This window comes from Doryrhamphus excisus, chromosome 11, assembly GCF_030265055.1.
Source record: "Doryrhamphus excisus isolate RoL2022-K1 chromosome 11, RoL_Dexc_1.0, whole genome shotgun sequence".
Classification (NCBI taxonomy): Eukaryota; Metazoa; Chordata; class Actinopteri; order Syngnathiformes; family Syngnathidae; genus Doryrhamphus; species Doryrhamphus excisus.
This window is the reverse complement of record NC_080476.1, coordinates 1,462,831-1,480,133: the sequence shown is the minus strand read 5'-3', so window position 1 is coordinate 1,480,133 and position 17,303 is coordinate 1,462,831. Positions and strand designations below refer to the sequence as shown.

At 43.9% G+C, this 17,303-nt stretch overlaps 1 protein-coding gene across 3 annotated transcripts; it reads right to left on the bottom strand.

Moving 5' to 3' along the window:
- Window positions 1–8,611: 8,611 nt before the first annotated feature.
- On the bottom strand, window positions 8,612–14,168 carry LOC131138358 (uncharacterized). Of its 3 annotated transcripts, XM_058087200.1 has the most exons (13): window positions 13,985–14,168; window positions 13,744–13,819; window positions 13,355–13,638; window positions 13,174–13,236; window positions 13,003–13,080; window positions 12,781–12,849; window positions 12,320–12,482; window positions 12,075–12,178; window positions 11,810–11,949; window positions 11,667–11,735; window positions 10,808–10,907; window positions 9,838–9,964; window positions 8,614–9,374 (listed from the first exon to the last, which is right to left on the bottom strand). In XM_058087200.1, the coding sequence occupies exons 4-12, from the start codon at window positions 13,215–13,217 to the stop codon at window positions 9,943–9,945; spliced, it is 789 nt and encodes a 262-aa protein (XP_057943183.1). In that variant the 5' UTR covers window positions 13,218–13,236; window positions 13,355–13,638; window positions 13,744–13,819; window positions 13,985–14,168; the 3' UTR covers window positions 8,614–9,374; window positions 9,838–9,942. The 3 variants fall into 3 exon arrangements, with proteins under 3 accessions (XP_057943185.1, XP_057943183.1, XP_057943184.1); XM_058087202.1 differs by lacking the exon at window positions 11,667–11,735 and having other exon boundaries at window positions 8,612–9,374; XM_058087201.1 differs by lacking the exon at window positions 8,614–9,374 and having other exon boundaries at window positions 9,886–9,964; window positions 10,066–10,907.
- Window positions 14,169–17,303: the final 3,135 nt, after the last annotated feature.

Here is a 17,303-nt window from a genome sequence, read left to right as displayed (position 1 = left end):
CAGGCCCTCTGGAGCACTCCATCCTTAATCCGAAGTGCTCCGAACTGTGCATACAGTCCTTTAGTGGCTGGAGAGTGCCGCGCCACCTCGTCCCATGACGGAGTCTGCCCTGACTCCACCCACTGCAGCACTGGAAGTATATCTGCATCTTGCTCCTGCTGCATCCTCCAATCAGGTGCGTCCACCATTTGCACCTCCCGACACGCAGGAACATCCCAGTCAAGTATGGGGCCTTGTTCCTCTCCACACAGTTCTTTCTCCCGGGCCTCTCTTTTTTCACAGTAATGGCATCCAGCAGGAGCGCAAGGCCGCCGTGACATGGCATCAGCGTTACCATGGCGGGACCCAGCCCTGTACTCCACCTGGAAGACATATGGTGACAGTTCTTCAAGCCAACGTGCGATTTGTCCTTCTGGCTCTTTAAAGGACATGAGCCACTGGAGTGCAGCGTGGTCAGTTCGGACTATGAAGGGCAGCCCACACACGTAATATTTAAAGTGGCTTATTGCTCTAACAATGGCTAAAAGTTCTCTCCGTGTGACACAGTAGCGTCGCTCTGCCTTGTTGAAAGTCTTACTGAAATAAGCCACCACTTTCTCTCCCTCCCCCCCAACCTGGCTCAACAACGCCCCCATCCCAACGTCACTGGCGTCTGTGTCCAGGATGAACGGCCGGTTGGGGTCTGGGGGAACGAGGACAGGAGATTCAGTCAAGGCCCCCTTCAAAGAGTTGAAGGCCTGTTCGCACTCGAGTGTCCACACAGTAAATTCTGCAGTGTTAAAGAAACACTTAAAGAGTTAAATTTAACACTATTCCTGAGTCTATTTGGTCCTGCCCTGAACTTATGAAGTAAGATAGCTGTCAAAAAGGTGTGTGCATGATTTTAACCATTCGTATTCGTAATCTTGAACATTTGTATGTCAATGAAATTGTTGTACACAAAATTCTGCTGTCATATACATGAATCTGAGAAATTGTGCGGGTTAGGATTTTTTTCATGTGAGTATGAATCTAAAAGCTGTGAGTGCAAAGTCTTGTGAATACAACTCTAATTTCTTTTTTTTTTTTTTGTCCCGTCCAGCCATTGGGGCAGATAGTATTGTTGATCTAAATGCCCTTACATGCTAGACAGATTTGCTCTGTGTCAGGAAAGGTGTTGGCTACAACTTCCCTGTACCATGAAATTTTATTTGCCGATATTTGATGTCTTTGTTATGCCATTTGGGACGACCGGACCGGAGCAAGAAGAAGAACAGAAAAGAAGAAGAGAGAAGAGAAAGGTGGGGTCGGGGGGGGGGGGCAGTAGAGGGAGAGACAAAAACAGCAGCAACAAGAATTCCCAAAACAACAACAGTGACAAACAGAACAGTTAAATGTCAATGATGGCTAAGGGTCACACTGGAGATGATATCAGTGAAATGAAACAGTCCAACTTACCAGTAGCAATAGTAACAATGAGGACATGACCCATGATAGTAAACACAATTGCGAACCATACAGTTACAGTAATTAAAATCTCACTGCTTGACATCATTATTACTGTAATAATAGCATACCAATACTATATAAACATCAGGGATAAGATAGTAGATTGTATAGAGAAGCACCCATGTGCTGTGAGTGCCCATATGGAGGTGTGTTGTGTATGTGAATGCGAGTGTGTGAATGTGTAATTGTCACTGAGAATGACAAAAGGAGAGAGACTGCCTTCTACCACCCAGCAAACCCCGCCCCGCGCAGCCAGGTCAAGCCCCCACCGCCAGAGATCCTCCGGCCCCGTGGGTGTGGGCAAAGCCAGGGCCGACTCCCCAAGACCCGCCCCCGAAGCAACTCCCCGAAGAGACCAGCAAGAGGCCATGGAGGAGCAATCCCAACCGGCAACAGGGCGCCAGCAGGCCGGAGGAGAGCCGCACCCCCGAGACCAACGGGAGACCATACCCTACTAGGGCAGAAGGGCATCGAAGGCCACACACCCGTGGGCACAGGGGCGCCCCCGCCGGCCGGAAGGGAGCCCGTCCACGGCCGGAGGCACCGCCTCCCGCCCCCCACACACCCCCAGGAAGCAGAACCAGGCCCGCCCCAGGTAACCCCAGGCCCGACCACCGACATAGGACCGCCCGACCACCGACATAGGACCGCCCCGGCCAGGACAGAAGAGGCCCGGGCACACTGCCCCATGGAGGACCGGGCGGTTGAGATGGAACACCCTACGCCAGAGCCCCCCCCCCCCCCCCCCCCCCCGTATATCTACATGGCCATATACCCACATACACATCCACACATATACATATATATATATATATATATATATATATATATATATATATATATATATATATATATAATTATAATAAAACTAATCATTAATTATCTAAGTATTTAAAACAATAAATACATAAAATAAACTCAGACACATGCACACCCCATCCACTCAATACACACACATGCTGTGGACGTCCCCGGGTGGGGCGTCCGGGGCATCACAGGGCGGGGGACCCAGGGGTCCCAGACCCACAACCAGGCCCCGAGCCCAGGGAGGTACGGACCGCCAAGGCATAGCACCCCCAGACTCCCCTCGACCACGGCATCAGGGCTACTGCAGTGTGGCAGACAAAGGAGCGGGCGAGGGGAGGAGGCCCGCACATGAGCAAGCGGAGGGGGCGAGCAGGCGAGTGGTGAGGCGCTCCACTGCGCCGGCCAACATCCGCCGGGCAGCTCACCCCCGTGAGGGAGAGCCATAGCTCCAAGTCACGGGGAGGCCACGCACCAGAGCCGAGGAGTTAAGACCAGCGCAAGGCCCCCGACGGACCCCACCATCCACCGGGAGGGCCAGCCCCCCCCCCCCCCCCCCCCCGCCCCCAGAACCAGCAGCGCTCCGCCCACGTACCGGAGAACCATCCCCGACGAGCCCTAAGGCAAGACTGGGGATGGGCAAAGACAGGGAAAGCGATGCGGCAGAGCATAGGACCAGTGGCAGCAGACACCCAAACGCCCGAAAGAGCACCGCCCCCCCAGCAGGCCCCACCCCGAGGAGCATGCTCCCCATCCCCACACGCCACCCCGGCCCCCGTACCCGCGAGCAGGATCAGGTCCCCTCCCAACACACAGCCCGGTCCCCGCAGCAGCCACCACAGCGCAACAACCCCAAAGCCACCACCGTAGACTTCAGGCCACCAGCAGCGCGGACCCCACTGCCTGGAGGCCGGTGAACGCCCCCCCAAGGGCACGTTGGCGCCCGCGACCCTGGACAGATCCAGGGAGGTAGCGCCAACCATGACACCAGGGCAAGCCCCGGCGTCAGCTGGTTCCAGCGGGACCCCCAGGAAGGCCAGGCAGACCAGACCAAAATATCCTGCAGCCCAGGGCACCCCGAGCGAGCTGTCAAGCCCCAGCAGCCAGCGGGCCAATCGCGGGGGTAGGCAGTAGGCTCTCCGGTCCAGCTCGCTACACCTGTGTGTGTGAAGATGGTATTGTGTAGATAGTGCAATTAAAAATTGGCCTGCCCCATATGGCTGACCTATGTGTGTGGTGTATGTGTATGTGTGTGTGGAGGGAAGCTGAGCAATGGTGGGTCCCCTGCCTGCCAAGACCCCCCCCCCCCCAGAACTGAGTGTCGAAGGTGCGGTTAAAATTGAAGGGTGACCAGCCAGAGGAATGCCGAGGACAAAAGGGCCTCCGCAAGGAAACCCTTCGCCCCCGGCAAAACCAGTTGCAGGCCACCCCCCAAAGTCCTACATGTATGTGAGGTGGTGCAGTGCAGCAGGGAGGATCGGGGCCCCACACAGGCCCACCCCGCACTACCGGCCAACCGAGCCGGGCAAGCCAGCCGCCCGGAGCAAGCCCTGGGCCACAGGACCAACCACGGGCCCCACCCAGCCCATCGTGGCGGCCAGTCCGGCCTGCCAGCTCCCCCCCGGAGGGCCCCACCAGAGATTGAGCCAGCTACGCCACCCCCGGACCACACGCCCCGAGGCAGCTCCTACAACCACCAGAACAGCAGGAACCGCGCCCCGGCAACACATCTGTCACCATGGCAGCCCAGGGAGTGACACCACAGAGACCGCAGGAGAACCGGGACCCGCATGGGGAAGAGCCCAACCCCACCCCCCGGGCTCGTGAGCCAAGAGTGCCAGGGCGGGACAGAGACACACACACCAGGCAGCAGAGCCCACCAGGCAGACGACACCCCAACAGCCGCAAAAAGTGAATGCCCCCCCAGTCCCACCCTCCACCACAGCGCCGACCCGTCTCCACCACATCTCCCATCCACCCACGGACCCGCCAAGTAGGACACCCCGGAGGCGGGAAGACCGCCACCAGACCGGAGACAGAAGGGGCCAACCAGACACCGGCAAATAGCAGGGGCCGCCCGTGAGCCACCGGCCAGCCCCGCCCCCCAAACCTTGGTCGAGGCCCCCCCACGACCCAGAGCCCACCACCCCGCCCCCCAAGCAAGCCCCCCGCTAATCCCGGCCCACGCCGCGCAGAGCACCACCCCCACCGCTATCCGCCCCGCTACCCACGCACCCACAGCCAGCCCCCCACCCGCCCGCCCCACATCCACCACAACCCAGCCATCCCCCCACCGAAGGGAGGGAAGCAGGTAATGCCCCACCCCAGCACCGCACCTCCCCACCCAGAGCCCAAGCTGCACAAACGAGACCCCCCCTCCCGTATGAGCTTACCAGGCGCCCCACCCGGGGCCATACACCTACCATACACAAAAATTAAAATTGAGAATAAAAATAATGAAAAAATAAAAAAATAAAAATAAAGTAAAGTAATTGATAATAATAATAATAGTAACCATAATAATAATAATAATAATAATAATATTAATAATAATAATAATAATAATAATAATAATAATAATAATAATAACAATAGTAGTAATAATAATAATATTTATTGATAGTTATGTATGTATAATATTGATACTACTATTGATACTTAATATATAATAATTTATATAAAATATATTTTCTAATAATTTAGATCTTTTAGCTATTTTAGATATGATAATAATAAATATATACATGCATACCTACACACACACATATATAGCCATGTACATACCTAAGAGGGAAGGCTCTGCAAGGGCAACTCTAATTTCTACGACTACGACGTCTCTTCTATGAGCACGAATTAAAGTTTGTGGGTACGAGTTGAAAAGTGTTAACATGACGTCACGTAGGTCACAGGCAGGTCACAGAGAAAATAATCGAACCTCGATTCCTCCAATCGCGCGTTCGCCAAAGGGAAAAATGGCTGACAGCAGTGGACCGAGTGGAGCTGCCCGCTCAGGAGAAACATCACAGGTAAAGTCAACAACGTGTTTATCCAATATTCATTTCATAAAATTGTACTTTATTAAACAATGTACAGTTCATGGACTTACAGACTTACTCCTTTAGCTCGCAAACTAACGACATGCCGGTGACGCTAAGTTAGTGCTAGCATTACTAGCATCAGAAGTTGGCTTGTGCTAGTTATTGGACGATGGACTTATCATACACACATTTTGACGTCTGTATTTGTGTAGTTTTATCTGTCAACAACAAGAGATTCCGGTTTAAGGGGCGCGTTTGTGTCGCGGTAACCAGCAGCACTATTACTCTGAAGCTGTTGTACTTAAGGTAAAAATGAACCATAAGGAAAATATCCCATGCTCCTCTGATCAGAGCGGCGTCGCTAGCAACGCAGCGATTGGCAAGGTTCAATAGAGCCGGCTATAATAATTAAGAGTTATTGTTTTAACTTGCAAGCTAATGATTGGCATATTAATTTTGCTAAAAATACAAAAGTATTTCGGACGTTTGTACAGCCCATGTGGAATTGATAGAGTACTGTATGTTGGTAAATGACTAAGTTAACAGTGGCATTTAATGCATCCAACTTGTATTTTGTTGTTTACAGGGACCAGTGGCTACTCAGTTATTGGAACGTGTGAAATCAAGGATTTCAGATGTGTTAAATCAACTGCACTTGAATTTGGACTATTTGCAGTACATTGTTAATCAAGAAGCATTTATTCTTTCGGCTGCTTCCAGTACTTTAAACATCCCAGCTGAAATTGTGGATTGTCTTTTATCCCTGCAAAGCAAGATCCACGCAGCTGTTTCCCAGGAGAGTCCCTGTGCTTTTATTAGAGCTGGAGGACGAGGTCGACCAAGGTTCATTTTTTCTGAAGAGCTGCTGTCCAGGCTCATCGACTTCCCCTTACCAGTGTCTTGCATCGCAAACCTGTTGGGTGTCAGCCAAAGCACAATCTTCCGGTGTATGCGTGAACTTGGGTTGTCCACAAGGTCTACATACAGCAGCTTAACTGACAGTGAATTGGATGATGCTGTGCGGTCCATCAAAAGCAGGATCCCAAATGCAGGATATAGAATGGTTAAAGGCTGTCTGCAATCAGATGGGCATAGAGTTCAATGGGATCGCATCAAGGAGTCCATGCACAGAGTCGATGCTCCAGGGGTTTTGGAAAGGATGACACTGCTGGGGTGCATAGTAAGGAGGACATACTTTGTGCAGGGGCCTCTGTCATTAGTCCATGTGGACACAAACCACAAGCTTATACGGTAAGACTTTTTATTTACTAACTATTTCCTTATTTATTTATTGGGGGTGGAGTGACTGCTCATTGTCATTTCATATTTTGTTTTCAAGGTACAACATTGTCATATTTGGTGCAATAGATGGGTACTCGAGAAAGGTTGGTCACCTTTTATTACAGTGCTTCATTATCTGTTTACGTTTGTGTTTATGTATTCACTGTTCATAAACTGCATATGTGTTATCCACACGGTTCACACACATTATAAACAATGAATTTTCAAAACTTTTCATAACGTTTATCATATTTTACTCTATCAATTTAAGTAAATGGCAATCATAGGGAGCAATACTGACTGGCCAATCATATGGAGAAAAAATATGAGGGAGGAGGGAGGGGAAGAGGAGACATTAATGAGAAGAAAGGGAGGAGTTTAAAGAGAGGTAGGAGGATGAGAAGGCAGGTGAGAGGATACAAAGGAGGAGGTACAGGAGGAGAAGAGCAGGGAATAAACATTTAAAACATTGTATATTCAGAACTTTAATAAATAAACTTTTTTTTAAAAATTCCAATTAATTTCCATGTCTGTCTTGACTGTAGAAACTCTCTACCCAGAGAATACATATGCTAACTAAGAAATGTATGGACATAGTGCAGATGTAATGTGTCAGAAAGCTGATTTCAATTACTATTTTTTTATTTTATGCTTATGGTTCCTGACTTTTATCGATGGTGTTCCTGCTTTTACTGATGTTGCTATAACTCCTGAATTTCCCCTGGGGATCAATTAAGATTATTTATCTTATGTTTTGTAGGCCTTAATAACGTTGTCTTTCTACACAGATTTTCTATCTAGAACCTGCAACAAATAACTGCTCAAACACTGCTCACTCATTTTTTATGAAGGCAGTGGAAGACTATGGCTGGCCTTCCAGGTAAACAATGATTTAAACTTGTGCTATTGTTTCCATGCACTAATTACTAATTTTAGTAATTTTCAGTGGAATATTTTTGCTGTGATGAATATGGCTGGACATTTCTCACATCTATTTTCCAGGGTCAGGGGCGATGAAGGCATTGAAAACGTCTCAATTGCTGAAACCATGTTCATTGTTAAAGGTGCTGGAAGAGGGAGCTTCATTGCTGGGCGGAGTGTCATAATCAGAGGTTACAATAAACAATTCACATAATTTATAGTATATCAATAGTAAGATGTAAAATGGGAAGTTATTGTTGTAAATTTTTTTGGTCAGACAATTTAAATTATTACTTTTCAGTGGAATAAGTCCTGTTTCTGATCTAGAATCGAGCGCCTGTGGCGAGATGTCTGGACCAGCGTGACACACCTTTTCTATGAAGTTCTTCACAGTCTCGAGCAAGATGGCCTGTTGCATTTGGCAGATGTTGTTCATCTGTTTGGTGCCCACTATGTCTTCGTTCCACGTCTGGCAGATGCCCTTCACACCTTCACAGAAGGCTGGGACAACCATCCTTTACAGTCTGAAGGTGGACTCTCCCCAAACCAGCTCTGGATTTTGGGTCATATGAAGAACCCTTGTGACCCGAACGAAGATTTGCAGGTTTGTGGAAGCACACACTTGAGGCGCTGTTTACAAAGGCAAAGTGCAGTTGACAAGTTTTGAACCTGAATATGTGGAGGCTTAGGTATATATAAAAACGTATGATTTTTTTATTGTTATTTCAATGGTTTTCTGTTGTCACTGCACTATGCCTGTGTACTTCAGTGTGTGCTTTGGTATGTTTTTAAAATAATTCAAAATTATTAGACCTATTAGACCGATTATAACCTAATCATATTTTAGCTAAATTTTGATTCTACCTAGTTCCCCTAACACTGCTGATTCACAGTGCATTATTGTGTTAAAAACCTTAAAATATGACTCAGGCAGTTATTCTATGACGCTAACAAATGCTCTTTCATACAAAATATTAAAAAGATTTCCCCCCCCCTCCCCAGAACATGGAGCTATTTGGAACTGACTGGGAAATGTTTGATGCCGTGCACGAGGAACCATATGGAGTTCAAGTCCAGGAAATTGAGTGCCCTCTGACTCCGCATATTATGGAAACTGTACAGTCCATGATAAATCCCTTGGCCTCATCAGAGTCATTTGGCAGAGACATTTACATAACAATGGTTCAGTGTATTGAAAGTCTAATGGCAACACAAGAAATGCCTGAGATATAACATGATCTTGCAAAAGATTTTAATAGCATAAACTAAAGGTAAACATTTGCAGTCTACTTGTTAAAAAAGACTTGCTCTGACATCTGTTCAATTTAACATGAGATAGGAGTCCCAAACATTTTTACTGAGAACTTTCCGATGAAATTTCTATTCATCATCAGAATTAAATTGGACTTTTCTAAAACAAAATGACTGTGGGTATTCCAAAGAGCAACGTGGCGATTACAGAAAAGGAAGGAAGCTGTCACAAAAATGACCAGAATAAAACATATGATCTGACATGTTGCAGTTACTTGTTTTCCTTTACACTGAGCGGTTACACCCGATCAAAAGTTTGCCCATGGCATATGGCTAGTGTCAAAATGTTTTTGAATTCAGTATATGTTTTCAGGTGAGCTGAAGGGAATGTGACAGTACGACTGCAGGCGCTTACAGTTGGAAAACAAACAGTGTGTTGCGTATCACAGTCATGGTTGAATTTCATATTTATGACAAAGTCCTTCTTTTCGCTTGGCAGAACAGGCTTATGTCGTTGTCCAGTCATCCACTGCATGATGCGTCCTACAGTCAAGCCTTCTGGAGTAACGTTGTTGTTGGGGCCCTCTTGTTCTTAATGAAGAGATTAACACAATGTTAGTCTGAATTGAAAACAATACATTTTAGTTTTGAAGTTGAAAAAAATCCCTTACATATACACAAATCATACTGACCTTTTTGAGTATAAGAACATTTGATTAATCACAGTAGAAACCACAGAGATTTTAATAAAAGCAGCATTTGTTGTGACTGGATGACAGGCACTATGTTGTTATATTATTGTAGATATAACTGCAAGTCATTCATCTGTAAGCCCTTCATGTCTAGTTTAATCAAACTGTTATTCTAGGTCACAATATTACATTTCATCATTTACATTCATTTTAAATAGTGACATCAAGTTTTCAAAAACGCTTAGATTGAATGGGTTGTTTATTTTGAATCAATTAACCATTTACACTGCACTATATCAAATGTACTGCAGGATAGCAGAAAAAGTTAATGTCTTTATTACCCTATCTTGGCTAAAACATACCAGAATCCTCAATCTCCTGAAGGTAGTCCTGGAGAAAGTTAATGATTTTTACTTCTTTTTGGTGCTTGGCAGAACCAATCTCACTGAAGACAGGGCGGCACCTCTCTAGAAGGAAGCCTGCATCCGCCTTTAAGAAGAAGGAAGTGCATTTCAGTCTGCATAAACATTGTAATTCTCGCAAAAGACATTCATGCTCAATTAAAAGCAGTCTAAAATGTAAGAATAGACCTAATTATCTTCCCCTGGAACAAACAGTGGTAGGCAGAGGTCTTGATGAGTCTTCATGATTTTTGATAGATCATACAGCTGCAGGCCTTTTCTGAGCTGGTTGAGCATTGGGATGACTCTCATGGTGGAGTGAAGTATAACAGTTCTAATGGACAAAATGTTTCATCAGGAGAATATACTTAAGTGGTAAACCTGTTGGATGTAGAGGGAAAAACTGCCAAAACAACTTAAAAAACCTATTTTATTATTATTAGGTGACATGTAAAGAAGTTAAACAACACAGCCTTGCATGAAACAATGCCATGTTACTTAATCCACGTAATCCATGCTTTAGACATGACCAAACAAGTAGCCTAACTCAAGTCACAAATTCTTGTACAATACACCTGTGGCAGTGGTAGGGAGTGAAGGAATACTGGCTTACACCAGAGATTTTCGAGGACCAGACAACGCCACCCTGGGAATTTCACCCAGAGAGTCAATTTCTTTTTTTTCTTTTTTCCCTCTTAAGGCATACACAGGTTCATTATACTCATGAGGCTGGAGACATGGTTCACATTATAAAAAGAATTAATAGATTTTATTAACAAGTTAACATCCGTTAAAATGCCACACACAAGAAGGGGACGAGGGAAACCTAATCAGGTGCTGAGGCTTACCAGGTGGACAATGGGCTAGTGAAGGGGGGAGGGATCCACCCAAAACAACTCAAAAAGCACCCAGTCACACGTGACACACTCACACAGGGTTGTGCAAAGAAAACCAATCCCAGAGGAGCACCGCACACGGAAGGAGGGGATACCGCCACCCAGACCACCAGCACCACCACCGATCCTCAGCAACTGAAAAGGGAATAAAACAATTAGTGGGGTCAAAAACAAAATAAAGCAATTAAACAAAAAGTAACAAAATTGTACTAACTAAATTAAAGGTAGAGCCACTAAACACAAATTAAACAAGCAAAACAACATGATAAACAAAAGAAGAACTAATCAAGGAAAATCCACCCAATTCCCAAAATCAAATAAAACAACTAGACTAGAAAATATAACTAAGTCAAAATAACCCTAAAACAAAAGGTAAACCTATAGAAATAATCTAAACAAGAGCAAAACCTATACAATTGTAACTAAACAAAAAGGGATCTACAACCCCACCATTAAAACACGCATAAAAGCGGAATTCTATAATAATAGAAATTGCACGTAGTGTCCGTCAGGAGAGGCCGAGCGGCCTGGCAAATCAGTCACAGCCCAGCACGCGGGCCGACCACAGCAGGCAGAGCAGTCCAGAGCGCAGACAGAGGCCACCAGCGCCAAGCTCCCAGCCAGGCGAAGCCACAAGACCGAGCAGCAGCGGAACAGGTCAGCGGCAAGCCGCAGCACAGCGGCGGGAAAGCAGCCAGCCAAGGCAAGCAGCGGATGCGCAGACGAAGCAACGAGAGCAACCCCAGAGACAGAACAGCGGAGACAAAGCAGTGGAGACAAAACAGCGGAGTTCTCAGACGGCTGGCATTCAGGCAGATTACACCTATCGCAGATGTTAAAATTAATTATAAGGCCGATGATGCGGTTACGACCTATATTTAGTACTCTACATACCTTTTAAGCAGATACACAGGCACATGAGAGGAGCGAGGGAGTAAACCCAGGCGGCTACGGGCGTCTCACCTATGACCACACTCGCATTAGCAAACTACAAGCATACACAACAACGGAGAGAGAGAGGGAGAGATAACACTCACCACAATAGGACGCCGAAAAACGCGTATGCCCCAACAGCACACCGATCACTGTCTCAGTCGAACACTTGACCCGGAAGTACACAGACGGACGTGCAGAGAGAGAGAAGCAGTGAGAGGAGCGCTGCTTAAATACTCTCCACCTACCCAATGATTGGCCGGCAGTGAACTCTGTTTAACGGGACACGCTGCATAGGGGGATATGAACATACTCCTATGCTGCTACACACCCTTACCTTAATGAAAATCAAAAATGTCACCAACGTACCTTATCATGCTGTCTTTGTTTTCCAGAGACACGATTCCAGTGTATCCGCAGGTCACAACATCGTCAACCAGGTCACTGATGTTGTCATTACTGGCGCTGTTTATCTGAAAACAGAGTGGGTGTCAAGTGAAATTAAGTTGCATTGTATCATTTTTCTCTAAAGGCTACAAACCTAAAAAGTAATTGTGCAAGCTATATCATACTGAGGTTAATGCAATTACTAACTTTAATAAAATTGTATTTACCCTCTCAATAAGCTGTGACACTTCAAAATCTGTTACATCACTGGCAGACACTTGTATGCTGTCAGAGTCTCCGGAGCAGAGATATCTGACGCACCACTCGCGCATGAAGCTAGGACAAGGTCCGCCTTGTGCCAGGCTGGCTGCCATGATCTCTCCTGCACCCCTAACCAAAACAAAACAACACAGCATAAACTGCCTGAATATATTTACAATGATACAAAATAGGGTTAAGTATTGAAACTCTAAGTGGTGAGAGCAGGCTTCATGTAAATCAAGATAAGAGCAAAATGTGTCATAAACATACAATGTTTTTTGATTACCACATTTCTCTGTGATCACACTGAACACATTACAAAGCTTTTCAACAGGAAAAAGATGATTGATACTGCAGTATCAATTTAAAGTGCATATTATCCAGATGACATAATTTGCCACCATAATTACGTAATGTACAATATTACCTTTGAAAGGTACTGATTTGACTGACTGGTACTGATCCACTTGACTCATGGCCGTCATTATCTGAAGGTCTGCACACATAGAGAATAACAACTTGTCCTAAATTATCTTGACATAAACACTTGCATACGTACAAAATGTTGCAAGGCAATCTCCTTATATGTAATTTGTCAAATGAATGTAGGTAAACATTTTGAAAAGTTGCACAAAATCATTAATATTACCGTAATCCGCATGTGGCTGCATGGATCTCAATTATGTCAACTTGAAATGCATTGTTGCACAAAGGGACCCTCTGCAGTCTTAAAATAGAATCCACAAGGCATGTGAATACATTTTTACATTATTCCAGAGATTAATATCTTAATTTACCAGGAAGGCACAAACAATTTCACCTTGTCTGTCTGGTTGCAAATGGAATCTGGGAATTCATCTTCATGTTCTTCGTTGCAGTTTTCCTGGGGGAGAAAAACAATAATAATATGTAAGTGTTTAGAGCATAATACAGGATAACATCTCATTTTTCAATACAAACAGCTGTGAGATAAAGCCTAAAAGACTAAAACTTTGACATACCTCTTCAGCAGAATAGGACAAATCTACAAGGTCTGTCTTGCATTCCTTGATGTGTACTGGAAGAATTTGAAGAGGAATCATTTTCTTGCAGGTTGTACACTGGGCTTTGGGCATGTTCTCAAACTCCTTTGCTTCAGGTGGTAATGGAATTGTATCAAGTTCTTCTTGTAAAGGAGAAATGTACAATGTGTATTTTCCATTCCCGCTCACTACTTTCAGCTGCTGGCCAGTGTATCCATGTAGATCTGGAGGAATAACAACCAAGCTCCGCCGTCCACCCCCACCTAAAATTAATGAATTATAGATACTAAACAAACCTGAAAATTCAATAACTACTCATATAGAGAGTATTTTGGAACAACGTTAATCCAGTGTGTCTGACTACATACCTGTGGACTTGTGCAGCATCCAGCCACCACAGATATTTGCCAATCTTGGATATGCACTGACAAGCAACTCTGAAAACTTAGAGACAAAAGCATAGTTAGAGCTTTATTGCAATGACCTATATTTATGAACTACTGTGTATTTCATCATGCAAATATTAATAAAACCATGCATCAAGATGAATTCTAAGATGGGTGTTTTTCTCTTGACTTGACACAAGGCAGTTAATGAATGGTAGCATACCTCTGAATGTGTCATGTTTTCGGATATGGTTAGTGAACGCTTGCCAAGGCCAGCCAGCATGAGTGGCAGTTCCTCTTCTCCTTTTGGTGTTTTTTCATATTGTTTTTCAAGAAGAAAAAAGCTCACCAAAAAACTCTTCCCAGATTCTTTTGTCCTATATGGTGCAAAACGTCTTTTGCCTCTTGCCTCCTTTTGAAAAAATCCTGGAAAGGACCTAAAAAGAAGGCATACTATTATTCTCATCTTTTATATTCCATCAACAAAAAACAACCAAACTTAGAAGATGTCTACATTCTATGATTATGTTAGCTTATGTAAATTTGTTTAATTTGTTTTATGCAATAGTTCACATGGTAATGGTCTGAAGCCCAGAAAATATTCTAAGGTAAATAATAGAATTTAAAACATCTGCAGACGTTTCCCTGCCTTCTACTTAAATCAGGGACCTAGTTTGTTTCTCCTGTACTTTCCTGTCTGACATTCTCCTGTACGCTGTTACTTAACATCAACACCAGATTTTGTGCTGTGTTGATGATGTCTCTTAATTGGACCTGAGTGAGAGAAAAGACAAAATTGAACAGCAAATGTTACAGACATGGGTATTTTGCACGATTGTACAGAGTGCCTGCAAAATAACTTCTCCTTAACTTCAAGTCTGAGTTTGGGTCAGCATCCACATCAAACAGCAAGCTAATCTGGACCCATGCAACCCACACTTGTGCGCCTAATCTCTAGCAACTGACTGCAGGCAAATAATAATAATTATTATAGCCGGCTCTATTGAGCCTTGCCAATCGCTGCGTTGCTAGCGACGCCGCTCTGATCAGAGGAGCATGGGATATTTTCCTTATGGTTCATTTTTACCTTAAGTACAACAGCTTCAGAGTAATAGTGCTGCTGGTTACCGCGACACAAACGCGCCCCTTAAACCGGAATCTCTTGTTGTTGACAGATAAGACTACACAAATACAGACGTCAAAATGTGTGTATGATAATTCCATCGTCCACTGATTGATTTCCTCTGTGGTAAACAAATGCACATGGCCTAGAGGAGAATTGGCAAAGAGGAAAAGAGACCGGACTTATACGATGGACAGATTCATACGCCAAATAACACCATTTACAAATCGACAAAAGTTGTATTTTGATCAACATCATTTTGCAAATTAATTTCACATAATTTCATATTTTGCAGGTCAATGCTAAATAACTAGCACAAGCCAACTTCTGATGCTAGTAATGCTAGCACTAACTTAGCGTCACCGGCATGTCGTTAGTTTGCGAGCTAAAGGAGTAAGTCTGTAAGTCCATGAACTGTACATTGTTTAATAAAGTACAATTTTATGAAATGAATATTGGATAAACACGTTGTTGACTTTACCTGTGATGTTTCTCCTGAGCGGGCAGCTCCACTCGGTCCACTGCTGTCAGCCATTTTTTCCTTTGGCGAACGCGCGATTGGAGGAATCGAGGTTCGATTATTTTCTCTGTGACCTGCCTGTGACCTACGTGACGTCATGTTAACGCTTTTCAACTCGTACCCACAAACTTTAATTCGTGCTTATAGAAGAGACGTAGTCGTAGAAATTAGAGTTGTATTCACAAGACTTTGCACTCACAGCTTTTAGATTCATACTCACATGAAAAAAATCCTAACCCGCACAATTTCTCAGATTCATGTATATGACAGCAGAATTTTGTGTACAACAATTTCATTGACATACAAATGTTTAAGATTACGAATACGAATGGTTAAAATCATGCACACACCTTTTTGACAGCTAGTGTTAAATTTACTCTTTTCATAGTGTTAAAATTTTAGAGTTAAATTAACACTAAATAGTGTAAAAAATTAACACTGGCTAACACTGTATAGTGTTATTCAAATTTAACACTACAGGTTTATTAACTCGGGAAAGTGTAAATAGTACTCTGAATAGTGTTGATATTTTACTCTTCTGTGGTAATAAATCAACTCTGATGGAGTTAAATGTAATTGTTCATTAACACTGCATTAGTGGTCAAATAACTCTCATAAGGTTTGATGCTACACTTTACTGTGTTGATTGTTTACTCCCTTGCAGTGAAGAAAAAACTCTTATAGAGTAAATACTAACATTTGTTAACACTGCACAGTATTAATAAAATTTGATACTATTTCTGTAAATAACTGTTGGTGGTGTTAATTTTACACTTTATTTACTCTTTTCCAGTGTCAAATTAACTCTAACCAAATCTGTCTTGTAAATAGCTAAATAGCAAGTGAGTACAAAACACATTACAACAATAGCATACATTTAACAACTTTTATTTTCCTGTCAGGCCAAAATATCAACATCAGGTACAGAATATAAAAACACTGACCTTAGGTCGGCATAAAATGGCAATATGGGACAACATACAATGAGGAACCTGATGTTCCATATGCCATTTGAACATCAAAGTAAGGTAGCTCATTTATGTCCAACACCTTTAAAACTTTGTCTGGATGCAGCCTAACCTTAAAGGCATGGTAATGCTCATCAAAACACAGGGTTTCCATCAGTTTTCCAGAGAGCAATACAATATCATCTTTCACAGCGATAGTCTTTATCTTACAAAACACAGGCATATCAAATGCCACCTCAGTACAGACAATGAAGTCACAGCGGTATACCGCTATATATGGTTGTGATATTATATTAAAATGTTTACATAATAAATTAATGTAAAATATACATCATCAATTAGGAAAAAATACAAACCTTCTTGAAGACCACAAGATGCTCCTCAGCCCGGGACGCAGACACCTTTCCTGGCCTCTTCCGACCTAGAGCAGTAGGTGGGATCAAGTGTAGCAGCAGTAAAATTGATGAGAGGTCACTGTCCCAACCTGTAACAACACAAGTTTGATAACACGCTTGAAATGTGGACCACCTATATAATTGAGTGCACTGCAATATCAGCAGCATTTTTATTACAGTATAGAAAAAAGATGGCACTTTAAAATCACCACAAGAAGCTCCTCTATTCTAAAAGTCCTTATGGTTAAGCCAAACACTGCGATTTTGTTCAATATATGGTTCCAGTCAACATTTTGGATGCACTTTCTCATTTAAATGAATATATGCTTGCAAACATCTCACCATAGTCAATATCCACTTCATCCCCATCCTCAGAAGGATCAGCTGCCAGAAGGAGTTCCTTAAGCTCACTGATGGAGGGAATCGTTCTGTATTGTTGGATGATCTTCTTCTTGAATGTGGTTGGCCACTTCTCCAGAAACTTGCCTGATACATCCTCTCCAAACATCAGAGCAAAATCTTGTTCAACCTGGAGT

Excerpts from the sequence above, each read along its gene's own strand:
- LOC131138358 (XM_058087200.1), bottom strand. The coding sequence starts at position 13,217 with ATGAAGATGAATTCCCAGATTCCATTTGCAACCAGACAGACAAG. Across the intron at positions 12,179-12,319 it reads TGTCACAGCTTATTGAGAGG|ATAAACAGCGCCAGTAATGA; the intron begins GTAAATACAATT and ends CTCTGTTTTCAG. Across the intron at positions 10,908-11,666 it reads CCTGTGTATCTGCTTAAAAG|TTGCTGAGGATCGGTGGTGG; the intron begins GTATGTAGAGTA and ends TTCCCTTTTCAG.